Source organism: Lucilia sericata, unplaced genomic scaffold (genome assembly GCF_015586225.1).
Source record: "Lucilia sericata isolate MDLA Ls3-8-SP2 unplaced genomic scaffold, ASM1558622v1 Contig001043F_arrow, whole genome shotgun sequence".
In the NCBI taxonomy this organism is placed as follows: Eukaryota; Metazoa; Arthropoda; class Insecta; order Diptera; family Calliphoridae; genus Lucilia; species Lucilia sericata.
In genome coordinates this window covers 64,248-86,388 of record NW_023995023.1, presented here as the reverse complement: position 1 = coordinate 86,388, position 22,141 = coordinate 64,248, and the positions used below count along the sequence as shown (strand labels likewise).

Genomic DNA, 22,141 nt, shown 5'->3' with positions numbered 1-22,141 from the left:
TTTAATATTGGTATACCAGAGTTGGGGTATTTGATTCAACGAATATACATACAATTATTTTCATAATTTTTTCAAACAATTATTGCATAAATGTGTGCGAGTATTTTATGAGAGTGTGTGAAATTCTGTGGTTGGGAGGGGGTACACAAAAACAACCCATACCCAACACTTACCAATACTAACAAATTAATAGCGCAAAAAAGCTTTAATCGTTAAAATTTTTGTAGAAATCTAAAGATCGTCAGTGGCTAATCGGTAAACGGGCAGTTAAGAACGAAAAGAAATAAAAAAAGAAAATTGTGCGTTAATAAAAAAAGAAAACGAAGAAAAACCCTAAATCAAACGTGAAAAACCAAAAATAGCAAAATAAAAATTTTGAAAATTATAAATGTCTGCATTTGTATAGTAGGAAACAAATTTCAGCAAAATGCGTTCAAATTTTACGAGACGCGAATATAAACGTTATATATCATATGAGCGTCAGTCATTGGGTATGTTCAAATAGATTGCAAATTACCAAAAAAGGTGTATTTTAAATTGTGGTACTTTTACCTCAGAAACAATTTATATACTTTATCTTTATATTACCCCTAACTCCTCCTGATGACTCTACATCTTTCTCCTTAAATGATTTGAAAATAAAATGCAAACTTTGTAATCTATGAACCGAGGTGCAAAGTTTTAAAAATTGCAATGTGTTTGAAAGCTTAATGAAACATAAATGGAAATAGTTTATCATGCCAAATTAATTGAGAACTGAGTTATTTCATTAGTTTGTGGTGAAAATTTGTGTGAAGTCTTGTAAACATAGCAAACCTTAAAACCTAACCATTCTTGCTCGAATTTACAAAACTAAATACCAATGGTGCATTTCATATTCTACTTATGTTAAATGCATATGTGATCACAACAACAAAATATACAGTTTTATAATTTGTTCCAATTTACGAGACCTAAATGCGTTACGATTTTATACTTTTGCATAAATTTGCAAGACAAAAAGTCATTTAAAGTTTTAGTGAGAAATCGAATTTTTAGTGAACTGAACTAGAACTGAACTAGAACTGAACTAGAACTGAACTAGAGCTGAACTAGAACTGAACTAGAACTGAACTAGAACTGAACTAGAACTGAACTAGAACTGAACTAGAACTGAACTAGAACTGAACTAGAACTGAACTAGAACTGAATAGAACTGAACTAGAACTGAACTAGAACTGAACTAGAACTGAACTAGAACTGAACTAGAACTGAACTAGAACTGAACTAGAACTGAACTAGAACTGAACTAGAACTGAACTAGAACTGAACTAGAACTGAACTAGAACTGAACTAGAACTGAACTAGAACTGAACTAGAACTGAACTAGAACTGAACTAGAACTGAACTAGAACTGAACTAGAACTGAACTAGAACTGAACTAGAACTGAACTAGAACTGAACTAGAACTGAACTAGAACTGAACTAGAACTGACTAGAACTGAACTAGAACTGAACTAGAACTGAACTAGAACTGAACTAGAACTGAACTAGAACTGAACTAGAACTGAACTAGAACTGAACTAGAACTGAACTAGAACTGAACTAGAACTGACTAGAACTGAACTAGAACTGAACTAGAACTGAACTAGAACTGAACTAGAACTGAACTAGAACTGAACTAGAACTGAACTAGAACTGAACTAGAACTGAACTAGAACTGAACTAGAACTGAACTAGAACTGAACTAGAACTGAACTAGAACTGAACTAGAACTGAACTAGAACTGAACTAGAACTGAACTAGAACTGAACTAGAACTGAACTAGAACTGAACTAGAACTGAACTAGAACTGAACTAGAACTGAACTAGAACTGAACTAGAACTGAACTAGAACTGAACTAGAACTGAACTAGAACTGAACTAGAACTGAACTAGAACTGAACTAGAACTGAACTAGAACTGAACTAGAACTGAACTAGAACTGAACTAGAACTAGAAACTGAACTAGAACTAGAACTGAACTAGAACTGAACTAGAACTGAACTAGAACTGAACTAGAACTGAACTAGAACTGAACTAGAACTGAACTAGAACTGATACTAGAACCTGAACTAGAACTGAACGTAGAACTGAACTAGAACTGAACTGAACTAACTGAACTAGAACTGAACTAGAACTGAACTAGAACTGAACTAGAACTGAAACTAGAACTGAATCGAACTGAACTAGAATTAGGAACTGGAACTTAGAACTAGCAACTGGAACTAAACTGAACTAGAACTGAACTAAACTGAACTGAAAACTGACTAGAACTGAACTAGAAACTGAAACCTAGAAATAACTAGAAACTAACGAGAAGCGAAACCTAGAAAATAAAATAGAACTGAAACTAGAAGCTGAAACTAGAACTGAACAGACCTAGAACTGAACTAGAACTGAACTAGAACTGAACTAGAACTGAACTAGAACTAGAACTGAACTAGAACTGAACTAGAACTAAACTAGAACAAAAGAGCTAATATATGGAGCAATTTAGGCAAAGAGTGACAAGTGAGTTCTTTGAATGATTTTAGTTGGTTTTCAAGAGAGCTCTTTTGCCTAACTCTGATTTAAAGTCTTCACTATACTTTTACCAAAGCTTGGCATGAAACGATACAGTTTTTCCCAAACTAAAGCAAACAGAATCAACGTTAATATCCCAATATCGCTATTTCTTGTATTTCTACTCCTAATAGAATTTTTTAAAAAATTTAAATAAATTTTTAAAATTACAATTAATTAAATTTTTCTTCGGCAACAGTGTAGCCATGTGACAATATTTCATTTTCTTCCGTACACAAAATTTATGAATTGAATTTTATATGAAGTGTAAATTAAAATATACATTGGGTTCTCAGTCTCTCTTATCAATTATATTTATTTTTTTTATTACGCAAGAATTAGTATTTGAAATGTTTGTATTTTTAATTTCATTTCAATTTTAAAGTAGTTTAATTTTATTGCTAGTTTTTTTTTTTATTATTTTTACACAACAAGACATTTGATAAAATATGATATTTTACGTACATTTCAAATGTAAACATTGTATGAGAAATTTTATAATTAAGTCATCATTTAATTAATAGGAATTTCCGTTAGAAACAAATGTGGTTAGAATAAAAGTAATAACTTTAATTTTATTTTAATAAAATTTAAACTCAAGTTTTAATTTATAAAATATTTCGAGATCAAATTTGTTTGTTTTGTGGAAGAATTTATGAAAATGTTGATTTTATGGTCACTACAACTATTTGATTTAGTTGTGTTTACAATATTTTATAAAGGCAAAATAAAATTGCTTTGTTTTCTTTAAGCTTTTGTTATGTTTTGTGGCAGAATTAATGAAAATGAGCATTGTATCTGTTATTGTCTCTACAACTAACTGATTTAGTTGTCTTAACCATATTTTGTAAAGCTAACTAAAATTATCTTGTTTTTGCTGAATGAATTCGAGTTTTAAAATCTTTTACAAAATTTTTATTTTTAACTTTTTTTGACTAAATATTTAACTTTTAATAAAAATTATAAATAAATATATATTTATTATAATTGCTAAATTAATGAGTATTATAAATTGCAGCTGCCTTAGAAGTGAAAAACAATAATAATGAGCAATACTCCTTGTTATTGTTAAAATGTATTATTTTTTTATTAAATATTTACTTTTAACACAAATATTTTTAATTAATATTATCAGCAGTATTTGTTTTGTATAATACTCCATAAAAGTAATTTACCGCAAATAAAGTTCTATATATAATTGTTACGTTTTCGTTAAAATTTTAAACCACAATCTTAAATAGAACAAATTTCTAAAATATACACTTTAAATCCTAAAACTTTAGAAAGAAAAAAAGATTTTTAATAGAATAAAAGTAAAATAAATTTAAATATTTTAGTTTGACTTGACTAAATCTCTTATGCTTTGATTACGACCACTATTTCTGTTTTTAACTTTGTTTGCTGTTACAAATATTTGTTAGATCAAACAAAATCACATAAAATTCTGTTTAATTAATTCTATTAATTATTGCAAATTTCATTTTCATATTTTACCCACGTCAAAGTTTATTCGAAATGACATTGTTTTAATAACTATAGATAAATTTTTGAAAGAATTATTAATATTGATGACGAATTTGTTTGATTTCACATTGAATTTACTCTTTTAGTGAATTATATCAGTAATATTATCTAATCTAATTTTTTCAATATTTATTTATTTTACACTTTACACAGTTTTAATCAAACAAATACTATGAAGCAAAAGAAATGAAACGAATACAATACAATTATTATTGAATCAAAGTGTTAAAAATAACAGGTGATTAACCCCAAATAAACTTGACAAGTTGTAATAAAAGTCTGTGAATAAAATGAGATGTACTATTTATAATATCAAGCACGCTTTTTCAATTAGAACCATAGCACCTAGTTTTTTTGTTCTTTTTCTTTTACAGATTTCAATATTTTTTATAAATTAATCTTAAAACTATAATGTCCCAGATCAAATAAATATATTTACGGAATATTGTATTCAAATGAGGCAAGTCAGGGACTAATGATTAGTCTATAGTCTGGACTATAGTTTAGTCTATAGACTGAAGTATATTTTAGTCCATAGTCTGGACTATAGTTAAATCTATAGTTTAGTCTATAGTATGAACTATAGTTTAGTCTATAGTCTGGACTATAGTTTAGTCTATAGTCTAGCCTATAGTTTAATCTATAGTCTGCATTATATTTTAGTCTATAGTCTGGGCTATAGTTTAGTCTATAGTCTGGACTAAACTATAGTCTAGACTATAGTTTAGGTATAGTCTGGACTATAGTATAGGTATAGTCTGGACTTTAGTTTAGTCTATAGTCTAGACTATAGTTTAGATATAGTCTGGACTATAGTTCGGACTATAGTCCGGATTATAGTTTAGATTATAGTCTGGACTATAGTTTAGTCTATAGTCTGGACTATAGTTTAGTCTATAGACTGAAGTATAGTTTAGTTTATACTCTGGACTATAGTTTAGTCTATAGTCTGGACTATAGTTTAGTCTATAGTCTAGCCTATAGTTTAATCTATAGTCTGCATTATATTTTAGTCTATAGTATGGGCTATAGTTTAGTCTATAGTCTGGACTATAGTTTAGTCTATAGTCTAGACTATAGTTTAATCTATAGTCTGGATTATATTTTAGTCTATAGTCTGGACTATAGTTTAGTCTATAGTCTGGACTGTAGTTTAGTCTATAGTCTGGACTATAGTTTAGTCTATAGTCTGGACTATAGTTTAGTCTATAGTCTGGACTATAGTTTAGTCTATAGTCTGAACTATAATTTAGTCTATAGTCTGGACTATAGTTTAGTCTATAGTCTGGACTATAGTTTAGTCTATAGTCTGGATTATAGTTTAGTCTATAGTCTAGACTATAGTTTAGGTATAGTCTGGACTATAGTTTAGGTATAGTCTGGACTATAGTTTAGTCTATAGTCTAGACTATAGTTTAGTTTATAGTCTGGACTATAGTTTATTCTACAGTCTGGACTACAGTTTATTCTATAGTCTGGACTATAGTTTATTCTATAGCCTGACTATAGCTTAGTCTATAGACTAATATGTAGTCCAGACTATTTAGTCTATAGTCTGAACTACAGTTTAATCTATAATTTAGACTGTAGTTAATTCTATAATCTGAACTATAGTTTAGTCTATAGTTTATACTATAGTTTAGCCTATAGTCTGAACTATAGTTTAGTCTGTAGTCTGGACGGTATTTAATTCAATAATCTGAATTATAGTTTAGTCTATAGTCTGGGCTATAGTTTAGTCTATAGTTAATAGTTTACTCTATAATATGGTATATATAGTATATAATATAGACTATGGTTTAGTCTATAGTCTGGACTATAGTTTAGTATATATATAGTCTGGACGATAGTTAAGTCTATAGTCTGGACTATAGTCAGTACTATAGTTCAGTCTATAATCAGTACTATAGTTTAGTCTATAATCTGGGCTATAGTTTAGTCTATAGTTTGGACTATAGTTTAGTCTATAGTCTGAACTATAGCTTTGTCTATATTCTGGACTATAATTTTGTCTGTACCATAGTTTTTTCTGGACTACGGAATAGTCTATAGTCTTAACTTTAGTTTAATCTATAGTCTTGACTATAGTTTAGTATATAGTCTTGTCAAGGTCATCAATCTGTATTATCTGTAATAAATCACTACAGAAATACTTTAACCTTTGTACTAACTAACCGAAAATTGCATACCATTCTTTTAAATCATTGGTATTAATTATAGTAAATCCCCTCTTTATGTTTTATCTAAATTTACTTCTTTTGTTTTTATTATCAAAATATTTTGTTGTTTTTTCGTTTTTGTTTTTTTCAAATTACTTTGACATAAACTTTGAAAAATTCCACATTGTAATCAGTGCATAGAAAAACCTTTAAACAAATGCTTAATTTGTTATGTGATGATAAGAAATAGAGTCTTTTAATTTTGAGTTAAAGAAAAATACATTTAGGAACCCCTTAGCTTTTGGTGTGGACCTTGAAATTAAACGTACTTGGTAACTTGAAAGAAAAACTAACACTCATTTTGAATTACATAGAAACTTGTATGCGCAATGTTTATATGTCACAAACAATATTTCTTTACGAAATTTATCGCTAAAACTATATACAAATAGAATATTACCTCACTAGTATTTTTTTTTTGTATTTATTTGGTGATTGTTGTTGTCCTATGATAATAATATTTTTTTTATATAAAATAGATATTAAATAGGCACTTGAAAAAGTATAACGTAATCATGAGGGATTATGGTCTTTGGTATAGCTTAGTCTATAAGCTGGTCTAGTCTATAGTGTGGACTATAATCTGTCTATAGTTTGGTACATATAATAGTATCATTCTAGTCTATAGTACAGACAGTAGTCTAGTCAAAAGTCCGGACTCTAATCGACTCTATATTCTAGTTTAACCTATAATGTGGGCTTTAGTCTGGATCATGGCTTCAACTATAGTAGAGCCTATAGTCTACATTATAATGTCTGGGCCCTAGTTTTCGCACATTAATAGAAAACTTTATAATGCAGTTATATTAATCTCTCATATATTTTCTTTTCAATCTTTTCCAGCATCACAATATGAACCGGGCGGTTATTCATTACAGACACAAACCAGCCGTAATTCAGCCAACATGACACAACGCGATGGTATTATGAAATTCGAAAATGAAAGAATTAAAACCCTACAAGAAGAACGTTTACACATACAAAAGAAAACCTTTACAAAATGGATGAATTCATTTCTTGTAAAAGTAAGTACAAGTACAAAATAACAATAACAATAACAATACAATCTAATGTGAAAAGAAAAATAATGTAACGGAAATGCAAATTTAATTGAAAAGAAAAAGAATGACAGTTTGATCAAATTTCATGATTTATTCTAATTCTCTTTCTCTCTCTATCCCATTTATATAGGCAAAAATGGAGGTCGAAGACCTTTTTACAGATTTAGCGGATGGTGTCAAATTGCTGAAATTACTTGAAATAATATCAGGTGAAAAGCTGGGAAAACCTAATAATGGACGTATGCGTGTACATAAAATTGAAAATGTTAACAAGAGTCTGGCATTCTTGCATACCAAGGTATGTAAACGATTTTTTTTTAATAATTTACTTTACGTAGGTTTTAGTATCTTTGCTGTCGAAAAACTGTGTAATGTAAAGAATAGTAAGAGAGTAATGTAAAGAATAGAATAGTAAGAGGGGATTAAAATTAATTGTTTACAGTATGTAAAAGTCAATAAAAAGGCAAATTTTACATATTTTACTGCATGTAAAATAATGTGTAAACTATGTTAGAGATTTTGTTATATTTTACAAAATGTTAATATTGAATAAACTAGTGTTTACACATTTTCATACAATTTACAATTGTTTTTACATTATTTACACAATGTAAAATATTTCATTTTAAATATTTGACACGACGTAAAATAATTTTTTATATAACTTTTTGTTTTTTTTACTTTATTTTATATTGTTTACATTTTTGACCAAATGTAAACAATCAAATAAATAAATTTTACATATTTTACATAATGTAAATATTGCATAAAATATTGTTTACGCCTTTTTACTTTAAATATAATAATATTTATGTAATTTTTGTACATTTTACTAATTTTTTTACATTGTTTACATAATGTAAAATATTTCATTTTACATATTTGACACGACGTAAAATGATATTTCATATAATTTATTGTATTTTTCCTATATCTTATATAGTTTACATGTTTTACAAGATGTAAATAGTCAATTTAATGAATTTTACATATTTTACAAAATGTAAATATTGAATAAAATATTGTTTACACCCTTGTACTTTAAATATAATAATATTTATGTAATTTTTGTACATTTTACTAATTTTTTTACATTGTTTACATAATGTAAAATATTTCATTTTACATATTTGTCACGACGTAAAATAATTTTTTATATAATTTTTTGTTTTTTTTACTATATTTTACGTAGTTTACAAAAGGTAAACAATCAAACAAATAAATTTTACATATTTTGCACGTAAAATGTAAAATAATTTTTCATATATTTTTTTGTTTTTTTACTATATTTTATATTGTTTACATTTTTGACAAAATGTAAACAATCAAATAAATAAATTTTACATATTTTACAAAATGTAAATATTGAATAAAATATTGTTTACACCTTTGTACTTTAAATATAATAATATTTATGTAATTTTTGTACATTTTACTAAATTTTTACATTGTTTACATATTTTACCCTGTGTAAAATATTCAATTCTTCATATTTGACACCAAGTAAAGTAGTATTTCTTATAATTTGTTGTTAGTTTCGGATATTTTTTATATTGTTTACATATTTTACCAAATGTAAACAATAGAAAATAACATTTTTGACACGTTTTACTTTTGGCTTAGTAATATTAACTTTATTTTAAACACCTTCCATAGTATTTTACATTATTTACACTAGGTAAAATATTTCCAAACTCCAATATTTTACATATTTTACATAATGTAAAAGACAGTTTAAATGTTTTATTATATTACATAATTTTTTTTTACGCATTTTACCCAAAAAATGCCATTTTTTACATTTTTTACATAATGTACATATTATAAAAATTTGAAATAAAACTTAAATTTCGCGATTTGACATTAAGCTTTAAATAAGTAATTTAAGTTTTTTTTAATATTGTACATTATTGACATATGTAAACAATTATTTATCTAGCAGAGTGCAATTTTACATAAAGAAAACGTTAAAAATTCTAAAGAATGGTTGGTCATCCATTCCAGCTAGGGATGCCAAACGGGAATTCCCGTTTCCCGAAAATTCCGGGATTTTCGGGATTTGAAAGTACCGAAAACCGGGATTTTAAAAAATGAAATCCCGGGAAATTTCGGGATTTTAAAATCCCGAATTTTTAAGTATTTTTCCGCTATTTTATACATTATAAAGTACTAAATAAGAGAATTTAAAAAGTTTTTGGACTTAAGATGACTCTACTAACTTACAAGCTGAAATATCAAAAAAAAAGTAAGAGTGCTATATTCGGCTATGCCGAATATGCTTTTCTATAAACATCAGGGTGATATTACTCATCAAATTTACTGATAGGACCTTATATGAGAGGTAGGGTGAATCATTGACCGTTTTTATAAAATTTTTCATAATTTTTTTAGACCAATTTTGGTTCATACACTTTCCGGTAGGAAGATTTACGTTCCTATAAAAGTTTCTTAGCTTTTGGCGAGTAAGAAACTTACTTATCTCAAATTTCATCTCACACTCGTACTTGTAAGCCAGTAATGAGCGTTAAAGTATTTATCTGGATGGGACCTTATGTAGGGGTAGGGTCAATTATGGACCGAAACACATAAAACTTGGTAGAGAGATTTTGACTCGCATGAAACATATGTGTATCGAATTTCATCGCTATACTCGTATTTTTAAGCCAGTAATGAGCGTTAAAGTCATTTTTTTAACGGGACCTTATATGGGGGTAGGGTCAATTATGAACCGACCAACATAAAATTTGGTAGAGAGGTTTTGGCTCGTCAGGGATTTACGAATATCAAATTTCATTGCTATACTAAATAGGCATAGATACTATCGGATATATAAAAATAACAAGTACGAAATTATAGGCGGGCGAGGCCGACCATATAACCCCATACACCAGTTATGAGAGTAAAATGTAATTTAGTTTTCATAATAAAAGTATACCTCGCCTCCGATATATTCTAGCACTTTATTGTTAAAAAACTATTTTTCTGAAATATGCTTGGGGGAAGGACGCCATCATATGAGTCGATCCTCATAAAATTTGGAGGGCGAATTTACGGTTACATAAAATGTTTTATGCTGAATTTCATTGCGACAGTTCTCTTTTTAAGCGAATTGGGGACACTAATTCTTTTTTAAAGCTGTGTTTTGTATGGGGGCTCGGATCAAAAGCCCGATCATTTCAAATTTCATCAGCGTATTTTAGGAGAGTATAAAACAAAAGCACTACTCCGGAGAAACCCAATATACCATCCCTACTAAGGGTATAAAAAGGGCAATAAATAGGCATTGATACTATCGGATATCTATAATGGAAGTCAACCTGTCAATAAGATGGCGAGAAGATAATTCCCTTGGTTAGTGAACAGGGGATATAAGGTGGAGGAGATATAGGTGCAGTACAGGTGCTCTATTTAGCCTCGTATGGATCCCCATTACACATACTATTTAAATATTATTTGGAAACCATTGTAAATTTGGATATCATGGGTATTATTTCAGGTTTTTATTCTACTATTCAGTGCCTGGGATGGAAAGATTTTTATTCTAAGTATGTACTTTGAATTAATTTGTTTTTCTTTTCACAAAATGCTTATTGGAAAGTAAACACCTACTAAGAGTATTCATATTGCTATATGAAATAAAACATTTTATTTTTGTCGGTAAATTATTAAGATTTTTTGAATTTTTTTTTTTTATATTTTTCGGGATTTAGAAATCCCGAAAATCCCGGGATCCCGATATCGGGATTTCTAAAAACCAGTCCCGATTGGCATCCCTAATTCCAGCTTCTTTATAAAAAAAGACTTGTTGAGTGTATTTTTTCTATTTATAAAAAGAAAAACACTTGAAAAGACTTATTATGGCTGATAGAGTTTCATAGTAGATTGTTGACGACATACATACACACGCATGCGCAAACACACATTTTATGGTTTTAGATGTCACCGTTACATAAAATAACATAGAAAATGGCAAAGAATTAAACAAAATAAATTAGAAAATAAATAAAAATAAAACAAGCTTAACTAAACATAAACGTAACGCATTAATTGTCAAGAGTTCAGTCACCGTACAAATACCTGTAATTTGTATGTGTATTTAAATTTATTTTATTTTTTTTTTTTTTTTTGTTAAAGATTTATAGTTAAATATCTAATTTAAATTAACTAAAAAAGAAATAAAACACTAACATTTTTTTTATTTTTAAACAAATTTAAAAGTGCTTAAGTTAAAAAAAAGCTACAACATGAAAATGTCTTTTTCCTAATCATTTCATCGACACTTTAAAGGCTTCTGAGTAATTTGCAAAATCAAAATGGAAAAAGTTTTTCCTCTTATTTTTCATTGAAAATTACCCTGTATGTACTATGTTGATAATGTTGTTTTCTATAGGTTGGCGTGTGACATAGTTTTCAGTTTTTCTGTTGTTGTATTGTTTTTTTTCTCTATATGTTGTATATATCTTTTTATTCGATTTCCTTTTCCTCTTAACTTTTCTCAGTTACTTGTAATTTTTTGGTTACACACATAAATCTGTTTGAAAACTCATGTGTATTACTAGTACTTTCATTACTTGCTTACTTATTGCCAGTGTTAGTTTTTTGCAACTTAGTCAAAGGCTAGTAGCTAACTTACACTCGAAATTTCCTTTAGTACTAATTTATATAAGTAGGTAATCCCAAAGATTAATTTCAGGAATCTTGTAATCATGTAAGACATAGACATACACACGGACAGACAGACAGACAGACAGATAGACTGACGGACTGACAGATAGACTGACGGACAGACAGACAGACAGACAGACAGACAGATAGACTGACGGACAGACAGGCAGACTGACAGATAAACAGAAAGACAGACAGACAGATAGATAGATAGATAGATAGATAGATAGACAGATAGATAGATAGATAGATCGATAGATAGATAGATAGATAGATAGATAGATAGATAGATAGATAGATAGATAGATAGATAGATAGATAGATAGATAGATAGATAGATAGATAGATAGATAGATAGATAGATAGATAGATAGATAGATAGATAGATAGATTAGATAGATAGATAGATAGATAGATAGATAGATAGATAGATAGATAGATAGATAGATAGATAGATAGATAGATAGATAGATAGATAGATAGATAGATAGATAGATAGATAGATAGATAGATAGATAGATAGATAGATAGATAGATAGATAGATAGATAGATAGATAGATAGATAGATAGATAGATAGATAGATAGATAGATAGATAGATAGATAGATAGATAGATAGATAGATAGATAGATAGATAGATAGATAGATAGATAGATAGATAGATAGTAGATAGATAGATAGATAGATAGATAGATAGATAGATAGATAGATAGATAGATAGATAGATAGATAGATAGATAGATAGATAGATAGATAGATAGATAGATAGATAGATAGATAGATAGATAGATAGATAGATAGATAGATAGATAGATAGATAGATAGATAGATAGATAGATAGATAGATAGATAGATAGATAGATAGATAGATAGATAGATAGATAGATAGATAGATAGATAGATAGATAGATAGATAGATAGATAGATAGATAGATAGATAGATAGATAGATAGATAGATAGATAGATAGATAGATAGATAGATAGATAGATAGATAGATAGATAGATAGATAGATAGATAGATAGATAGATAGATAGATAGATAGATAGATAGATAGATAGATAGATAGATAGATAGATAGATAGATAGATAGATAGATAGATAGATAGATAGATAGATAGATAGATAGATAGATAGATAGATAGATAGATAGATAGATAGATAGATAGATAGATAGATAGATAGATAGATAGATAGATAGATAGATAGATAGATAGATAGATAGATAGATAGATAGATAGATAGATAGATAGATAGATAGATAGATAGATAGATAGATAGATAGATAGATAGATAGATAGATAGATAGATAGATAGATAGATAGATAGATAGATAGATAGATAGATAGATAGATAGATAGATAGATAGATAGATAGATAGATAGATAGATAGATAGATAGATAGATAGATAGATAGATAGATAGATAGATAAAATTATGTAATGCTCTATGGAATTATTGCCGTTCGATATCTCTAAATTCCTTCCTCGGGAATGTAATACCCGGAATAACATTGACCAAGATATTTTGGATCGAACTGCGACCAAAGACTGACAAAGACAAAGAAAGCGTTGAAGAGTTTCGCTGACTTGAACTTATGGTCTTAGATTTTACCTTGCCACGTGATATTGCCTTCTCGGTGTCGGTAAATATGTTAACCTTTGTTTGTGCCTTATTTATTCCAATCCTGTTAACACATTCCATTGTTGTACAGACTTCTGACAGGGAACTAGAGATGTGATTAATTAGACGGTTGTATATTGTTGCTTCTAGGTGTACTTGTTCTACTGTTCCCCTTGACCATGATAATCTATCTGGGATCAGTGACTCAAGGTTTTTTTTATAACTGATATATATTTATGACTTACAAAATAGTTCACATTTGAATAAATTTTGTTTTAAAAATTTTCGATTTTTTTTTTTCGTAATCAGTTACTATTTTATTCTTTTTTTAATTTTAATATAATCAAATAAAAATCTGTTAAAATATTATATTGCCTTCTAATTTATGAGATTCTTGATTGTTCATCCTTAATTTACAAATTTTTTTATTATGGGTGTAAATTTAGAAAAAAATAAAAATAAAACATCAGTTCAACCTGCTGTTAAAATCTAATTAACTATACAACACAAAGCTTTAACTTAAAACCAAGTTGTATGTACATATTTTTTACTATTGTGTTTTTGTATTTTTTTTTTTTAATTTTTAACAAAAACAAATACTCATCATATCATACAATCGCTTCACATTAAATTCACGTAATTAATTAAACTCAAAACTGTGGCAAAAAGCAGTAAAACAAAAAAATAATAAAAGAATGTTTATAATAAATATTTTTTTCTTCTTCTATTAAACTCCACCTCTTCAACACCGTTTTTTTTTTTTTTTTGTTTATATTATTTTGAGAAAAAAAAAAAAAAAAAAAACGAAATAATAATAATATGTAGTAGTAATAATACAAGTAATAAATTGCACTTTTTTTCCTACATTGTAATGGCAAGAAAAGTGAAAGTTTATTTGAAAACTCTCGGCAAAGTCGCTGTATATTTGTCTGTCCGTCTGACGTTAGTAATTTCTATAAGTGCAAGCACAATTTAAAACTGGCTGGTTGTTTGCTGCAGCTACTATGTCTCGACGTCATAGCATAAAATGATGGATCATATTTAATGATCACTTGTTTCTGAAATATGTACATTCGTCTAAAATATAATGATTTTAAGACATGCACTGTATATTACGCTAGATAAAGAGATTTAAATTGTTGTAAAATAAAAATCTATTTAAAATTCTATTAAGAGGCGTCTAATATTTTAAAAATTTGCATAAGAAATAAGCTGAAAGATTTCCAAAGTGTTGAACTTTAACCCATTTAAGAGTAGCTTTATAAAGTTCCTGGCAATAAAGCTTTAACATGATTTATTAGTACTTAATTGGGCGGAAGCTTAAAAAAGCTCTAAAGTTTCAATTCGAAATAAAGCTTTTTTAATGTTAGAAAGTCACCTTTAACCTTTTTTAAGATTTAGAAATCTGTAAATAGCCAGAGCTTTAAAAATCTGTAAGGATTTTCATTCTTTTGATATGTTATACTAAGCTCTGAAAAATTTAAGCTTTAGCTTTAATAAATTGTAAAATAATTGAAAATTTGGATTCGAAAGGAAATTTTTTTTTTGGATTTACAAAGACACCTTTGATCTTTTGAACGAAGAAGCTCTAAGAGTTTCAATTAGTTTGACATATTACAGAAAGATTTGAGAGACCTAAAATTTAGAAAGCTCTGAGGTGTTAGATCTTTAAAACGCCCCAAAAAAAGGTGAATGTTTTCGTTCAAAATAAAGCTTTATGGAGTTTGACCTCTTATTAACTATATGACGATATTTCGTTTGTAAAATTTAAGCTTTGGAAAACTATATAAGCTTTGGAAAACAGATAAAAGCTTTACAAGTTTTAATAAGCTGTAGAAAAAGTGAAAATTTCGATTCGAAAGAAAGTTTTTTGTTTGGAATAGCAGACACTTTTGATCTTTCAAAAAGCTCTAGGAATTTCAATTCGTTAGACATTTATACAAAGATCTGAGAGACTTAAAATTTAGAAAGCTCTGAGGTGTTAGATCTTTAAAACGCCCCAAAAAAAGGTGAATGTTTTCGTTCAAAATAAAGCTTTATGGAGTTTGAGCTTTTATTAACTATATGACGATATTTCGTTTGTAGAATTTACGCTCTGAAAAAAATGTTATTTCCTTTTTAGAATTTATGCTTTAGAAAACTGTTCCAAATAAGCTTTTTAGAGTTCAACCACTTATTAACTATATGACGATATTTCGTTTGTAGAATTTAAGCTTTAGAAAACTGTTCAAGATAAAAGCTTTACAAGTTTTAATAAGCTGTAGGAAAAGTGAAAATTTCGATTCGAAAGAAAGTTTTTTGTTTGGAATAGCAAAGACACCTTTTATCTTGCACACAATGAAGCTTTCAATTCGTTAGACATTTATACAAAGATCTCAGAGACTTAAATTTTAGAAAGCTCTGAGGTGTTAGATCTTTAAAACGCTCTAAAAAAGACAACATTTCGTTTGTAGAATTTAAGCTTTAGACAACTGCTCAAGATAAGAGCTTTAGGTGTTTCGATTATTGTGGTTCTACCCACCATTTCTCTATGTGGCTGTATAGGATTCTTATAGCCATGTATTCAATTCAGCCCTTATTGCGTCGAACGGTTCTGCATTCATCAGGATAACTTCCTCTAGATCCCCACCCATATGAAGCAAAGCTTAACTCTAAAAGAGGTTAAGGTTCACTTACAATCCTATAAGGTCTTAAATTTAACCTAAAAAGATCTGAAAAACTTAAAATTTTGAAATCTGTGGGGGGTTAGAACTTTAAAACGCTGTAAAAAGAAGAAGCTTTCGTTTAAATTGAAAGCTTTTAGAAGTTTGACCTCTGACAATATGACGATAAATTATTTCAACATTGTTTGTAACTTTACAAAAATCTAAAAAATTTAAGCTTTTGAAAACTATAGGGAATAAGAGCTTTTAAAGCTCTATGTGTTTCCATTATTGCTATAAACTATAAAACTTCTAACTTTTAGAAAGCGGTAAAGGACTAGACCTAAAAAAATACACAAAAAAGCTTTCAAAAGCTTTAGTTGTTTCACAATAACTCGATGCGAAAGAAAGCTTTTTCATAATTTTACTGAATTTAATATAACAAATAAAATATTTTGCTATAATTTCCGCACAAAACCCACAGTGCATTTCAAATTTCGTAAAATTCCCGGAAATTTTTTTTAACTCTATGACAATTTCATCCTTAACAGTTTGTCATTACTTTTAAATAAAAACAAAATTAAATATTTCATGGTTACAAATTCCTTTACGATACCAATCACTATAAAACAGCTTTAATCATAAGATAACATAAATATTTATTTAATAGACATATTTTTTTAACTCTAAATATGTAAGCAATATATATACATACAATATGTCTTATATTGTAGATACCTGTAGTAAATATAGTAAATTTATATATACTGTCATATTTCCACATATGCTTACATATTTTCGCATACAATTCAAATATTTTTACTTATTGAGTAAATTGTTATTTTTACTAAAGTTGAAATCTCCCCATCATAAAGATAAGATTTTGCAAATATTTGTACTTGTACTCATAGTAGTATGTAGAAAATTGAATTTCAACCAATAACAACAACAAAAGAGGACAAAAAATACCAGCTTTTTAATAATGTACACATGAAAATGATTGTATGTAGGTTTCAGGTTTTTTAATCGCAAAAGAAACACAAAAAGATTACTAACTGATTGCCCACAAAAATAAAAATTAAATAATATTGAATATTTCAAAAAAGTTCTTTAAGCTTTTTGTAGTTCCAAAATCACTTTCGACTTTTTAAACAATATCACGAAATTTCCTTTCCAGTCTTTATATTTTAGATATACTCTGTATACAAATCTGAGAGTCTTAAGTTTTAGAAAGCTTTTATATATTTGACAAAGATCTGAAAAATCTGAGAGTCTTAAGTTTTAGAAAGCTTTTATATATTTGACAAAGATCTGAAAAATCTAAAAATTGAACGTTATAGCTTTAATAAGTTGAAAGAAAAGTAAGAGTTTTGATTCGAAAAAAAGCTTTTTGGTTATACTCTGTATACAAATCTGAGAGTCTTAAGTTTTAGAAAGCTTTTATATACTTGACAAAGATCTGAAAAATGTAAAAATGGAAGGTTATAGCTTTAATAAGCTGAAAGAAAAGTCAGAGTTTTGATTCGAAAGAAAGCTTTTTGGTTATACAAAATCACTGTCAAGCTCTTATGACTAAATGTATGTTTAGGCTTTCTATATAATATAATAAAGGTTTTAAAAGCTTTTACAATTCATATGATAAGATTTGATCAAATTGAGCTTTTATCCAGAATATGTCTTTTCAATAAATTCCAAAATTCTCGAATATACTAAGCTAAAATCTGTTATATCGGGGGACTTTGAAAAGTTTATTTTAACCCATGGTCTAGATTGACTTTAGATATGTACACGTATCCGGTTTGTATACTTTTTTTTTTTTTTTGACTTTCCAATGAAAAGCTTTATTATAAATGAATGACAAACTTTAAAGTCGATCATTAATTTGAATCATTTCCGAGTATTTAGATATCTTACTATCAGTCTTCACTAAATAGATTCAAAAACTCTGGGTTTCTTTCTTCTTCGATCTATTTGTATAGAGAGAAGAATTTCCTTCCGATTTCATGCCTATTTTCCCGAGCTTCTTTTCTTTGATCTGTCTAGGAAAAACTTTTATGTAAACTTTTGAACCTCTTCTTGATCGAGAGGACTATCAGGGGTTTACTTCCGGAGTCGAATCTCGGAAACCAAAATCGTTAATAATCTTTGAACGATTATTCTTTTCAGAGCATAGAAGATTCCTTAAGTCGGAGTATAAAGTAGAGAAGAAGGATGTTTTGATGAATGTACGTCTGTCTGTCTGTTCGTCAGTTGTAGGCACGATTTAGCCCTGAAAAAGGGACCTAGAAGGATGAAATGTTGTCTGTAAGTTGCAGGAACGAAAGAGTTTAGAAAAGAGAACCTAGAATAGTGAAATTTTCCAAAATATTATCTGATGATCAGAAATATTTGGTATTGAAACCGAATTCGTTCAACTGGAACAAAAGTTCTGTCCGTAAAAAAGCGAAAGAGCCTAAACGACAGGATCAAAATTTAACCAAATTGGTTCTTAGTTTCCGGGGGAAAACATCGTATGGTAATAACAATGTTCAGATTATCAAACCAATTCGGAATAGAAGATTCGATACCGCTTAAGATAACACTAGCTTAGAACTCTTTCAGCTTTAACTGATCCTAATTTTTTACCCACAAGTGTGTAAAAACGTATGTATATCGTACATATAATGAGGCGCTAATTACTTATTTAAAGGCTAGAAGTTAGTTCAATGACTTTTAATTGCTTTTTATGGCAGATCTAAGTGTATGACTGAAATAATGTATCATTTAAGAAAAAACTTAAATGACAACTAAAGATTTTAGTATTTTAAATCTAGATATCAGGAAATTTTAACACAAATTTAACAGAGATTTAAAACAAGAATTTTATAGCAAAAAAATATTAATTTTATTTTATTCTTCCATTTATACAGGTCCGTTTAGAATCCATTGGCGCCGAAGATATTGTCGATGGTAATCCCCGCTTAATATTAGGTCTTATCTGGACAATCATTTTACGATTTCAAATTCAAGAAATTGAAATCGATGTCGACGAAGAGAATGAATCGTCCGAAAAACGTTCTGCCAAAGATGCTTTACTATTGTGGTGTCAGCGTAAAACACACGGTTATCCCGGTGTTAATATACAAGATTTCACCTCCTCGTGGCGTTCCGGTTTGGGTTTCAATGCTTTAATACATTCGCATCGTCCCGATTTGTTTGAATACAGCACAATTGTTAATTCGAAAAATACAAATATTGATAATTTGAATCATGCCTTTGATTTGGCCGCCACTGAATTGGGTATACCAAGGTAAGTTAATTAAATTTATTGCAAATAAATTTGTACTTTTGATTTTATTAATCTATTTTTGTGTAATTACAGTTTATTGGATGCTGAAGATATTGATTCAGCACGTCCAGATGAAAAGTCTATTTTAACTTATGTGGCCTCTTATTATCACACCTTTGCACGCATGAAGAACGAACAGAAGAGTGGAAAACGTATTGCAAATGTAAGTTTAAGTTAGGAGATCTTTTATTTTAGTTTTAAATATTTTCTATAACTAAAATCTACTTACTCCATTTTAAGTTAAAACTAAACATTCTAAAAGATCACAGTCTAGTCACTAGTCCCTTAAAATCTATGTTTATTTTCTTGAAATGGTGTAAATTATGATTTATGCTCATATATACATACATAGTTTACCATCCACAATCATTCCATACTGCTCTGCTAGTATCATAAAAATAATTTGCATTAATAGTTCCGGTCTATTTAATAAGACAAATAGCTATTTTTTATTATTATTTCTCTTGTTTTCTTTTTCATTATTAAATTAACAATAAATTACTTGTAATGAATTACAATAAATTTAAATTTATACAATTTTGAAATTAATTACAGATTGTGGGTCAATTAATGGATGCTGATCGTAAGAAAATTTACTATGAACGTTTAACCACAAATTTACTTAGTTGGATTAGACAGAAAACATTGGAACTACAGCAACGTGATTTTCCCAATTCATTGGAGGGTATACAAAAGGAACTTTTGGCATTTAAGGAATACAGAACTATAGAGAAGCCTCCAAAGTGAGTTTTTAAAATCGATCAAATATAAAGATTGTCGAGGGTCTTTGTGTGGAAATATAAATCGTAAAAGTCTTGGTATATAGTCAAGTCTATAGTCTAGTCTACTGTCTAGTCTACTCTATAGTCTATAGTCTAGTCTATAGTCTAGTCTATGGTCTAGTCAATAGTCTAGTCTATAGTCTAGTCTATAGTCTAGTCTATAGTCTAGTCTATAGTCTAGTCTATAGTCTAGTCTATAGTCTAGTCTATAGTCTAGTCTATAGTCTAGTCTATAGTCTAGTCTATAGTCTAGTCTATAGTCTAGTCTATAGTCTAGTCTATAGTCTAGTCTATAGTCTAGTCTATAGTCTAGTCTATAGTCTAGTCTATAGTCTAGTCTATAGTCTAGTCTATAGTCTAGTCTATAGTCTAGTCTATAGTCAAGTCTATAGTCTAGTCTATAGTCTAGTCTATAGTCTAGTCTATAGTCAAGTCTATAGTCTAGTCTATAGTCTAGTCTATAGTCTAGTCTATAGTCTAGTCTATAGTCTAGTCTATAGTCTAGTCTATAGTCTAGTCTATAGTCTAGTCTATAGTCTAGTCTATAGTCTAGTCTATAGTCTAGTCTATAGTCTAGTCTATAGTCTAGTCTATAGTCTAGTCTATAGTCTAGTCTATAGTCTAGTCTATATCTAGTCTATAGTCTAGTCTATAGTCTAGTCTATAGTCTAGTCTATAGTCTAGTCTATAGTCTAGTCTATAGTCTAGTCTATAGTCTAGTCTATAGTCTAGTCTATAGTCTAGTCTATAGTCTAGTCTATAGTCCTAGTCTATAGTCTAGTCTATAGTCTAGTCTATAGTCTAGTCTATAGTCTAGTCTATAGTCTAGTCTATAGTCTAGTCTATAGTCTAGTCTATAGTCTAGTCTATAGTCTAGTCTATAGTCTAGTCTAGTCTATAGTCTAGTCTATAGTCTAGTCTATAGTCTAGTCTATAGTCTAGTCTATAGTCTAGTCTATAGTCTAGTCTATAGTCTAGTCTATAGTCTAGTCTAGTCTAGTCTATAGTCTAGTCTATAGTCTAGTCTATAGTCTAGTCTATAGTCTAGTCTATAGTCTAGTCTATAGTCTAGTCTATAGTCTAGTCTATAGTCAAGTCTATAGTCTAGTCTATAGTCTAGTCTATAGTCTAGTCTATAGTCTAGTCTATAGTCTAGTCTATAGTCTAGTCTATAGTCTAGTCTATAGTCTAGTCTATAGTCTAGTCTATAGTCTAGTCTATAGTCTAGTCTATAGTCTAGTCTATAGTCTAGTCTATAGTCTAGTCTATAGTCTAGTCTATAGTCTAGTCTATAGTCTAGTCTAGTCTAGTCTATAGTCTAGTCTATAGTCTAGTCTATAGTCTAGTCTATAGTCTAGTCTATAGTCTAGTCTATAGTCTCTAGTCTATAGTCTAGTCTATAGTCTAGTCTATAGTCTAGTCTATAGTCTAGTCTATAGTCTGGTCTAGTCTATAGTCTAGTCTATAGTCTAGTCTATAGTGTAGTCTATAGTCTAGTCTATAGTCTAGTCTATGGTCTAGTCTATAGTCTAGTCTATAGTCTAGTCTATAGTCTAGTCTATAGTCTAGTCTATAGTCTAGTCTATAGTCTAGTCTATAGTCTAGTCTATAGTCTAGTCTATAGTCTAGTCTATAGTCTAGTCTATAGTCTAGTCTATAGTTCTAGTCTATAGTCTAGTCTATAGTCTAGTCTATAGTCTAGTCTATAGTCTA

The 22,141-nt window shown here is 28.7% G+C and overlaps 1 protein-coding gene across 10 annotated transcripts in view; it reads left to right on the top strand.

Annotated features, from left to right (window-relative positions):
• The window catches only part of LOC119609714 (spectrin alpha chain, non-erythrocytic 1), a 112,486-nt gene that overhangs the window by 72,125 nt on the left and 18,220 nt on the right, over nucleotides 1-22,141 (top strand). For 6 of the 10 annotated variants that reach the window (XM_037964604.1, XM_037964595.1, XM_037964601.1 and 3 more), the window contains exons 1-6: nucleotides 225-491; nucleotides 7,170-7,351; nucleotides 7,518-7,685; nucleotides 19,228-19,607; nucleotides 19,680-19,809; nucleotides 20,202-20,389. In XM_037964604.1, coding sequence (XP_037820532.1) covers nucleotides 428-491; nucleotides 7,170-7,351; nucleotides 7,518-7,685; nucleotides 19,228-19,607; nucleotides 19,680-19,809; nucleotides 20,202-20,389 — 1,112 coding nt within the window. In that variant the 5' untranslated portion in view covers nucleotides 225-427. Of the gene's footprint in view, nucleotides 1-223; nucleotides 492-7,169; nucleotides 7,352-7,517; nucleotides 7,686-19,227; nucleotides 19,608-19,679; nucleotides 19,810-20,201; nucleotides 20,390-22,141 lie in introns of those variants that run through there. The other 4 variants (XM_037964596.1, XM_037964597.1, XM_037964598.1 and 1 more) reach the window with 2 other exon arrangements.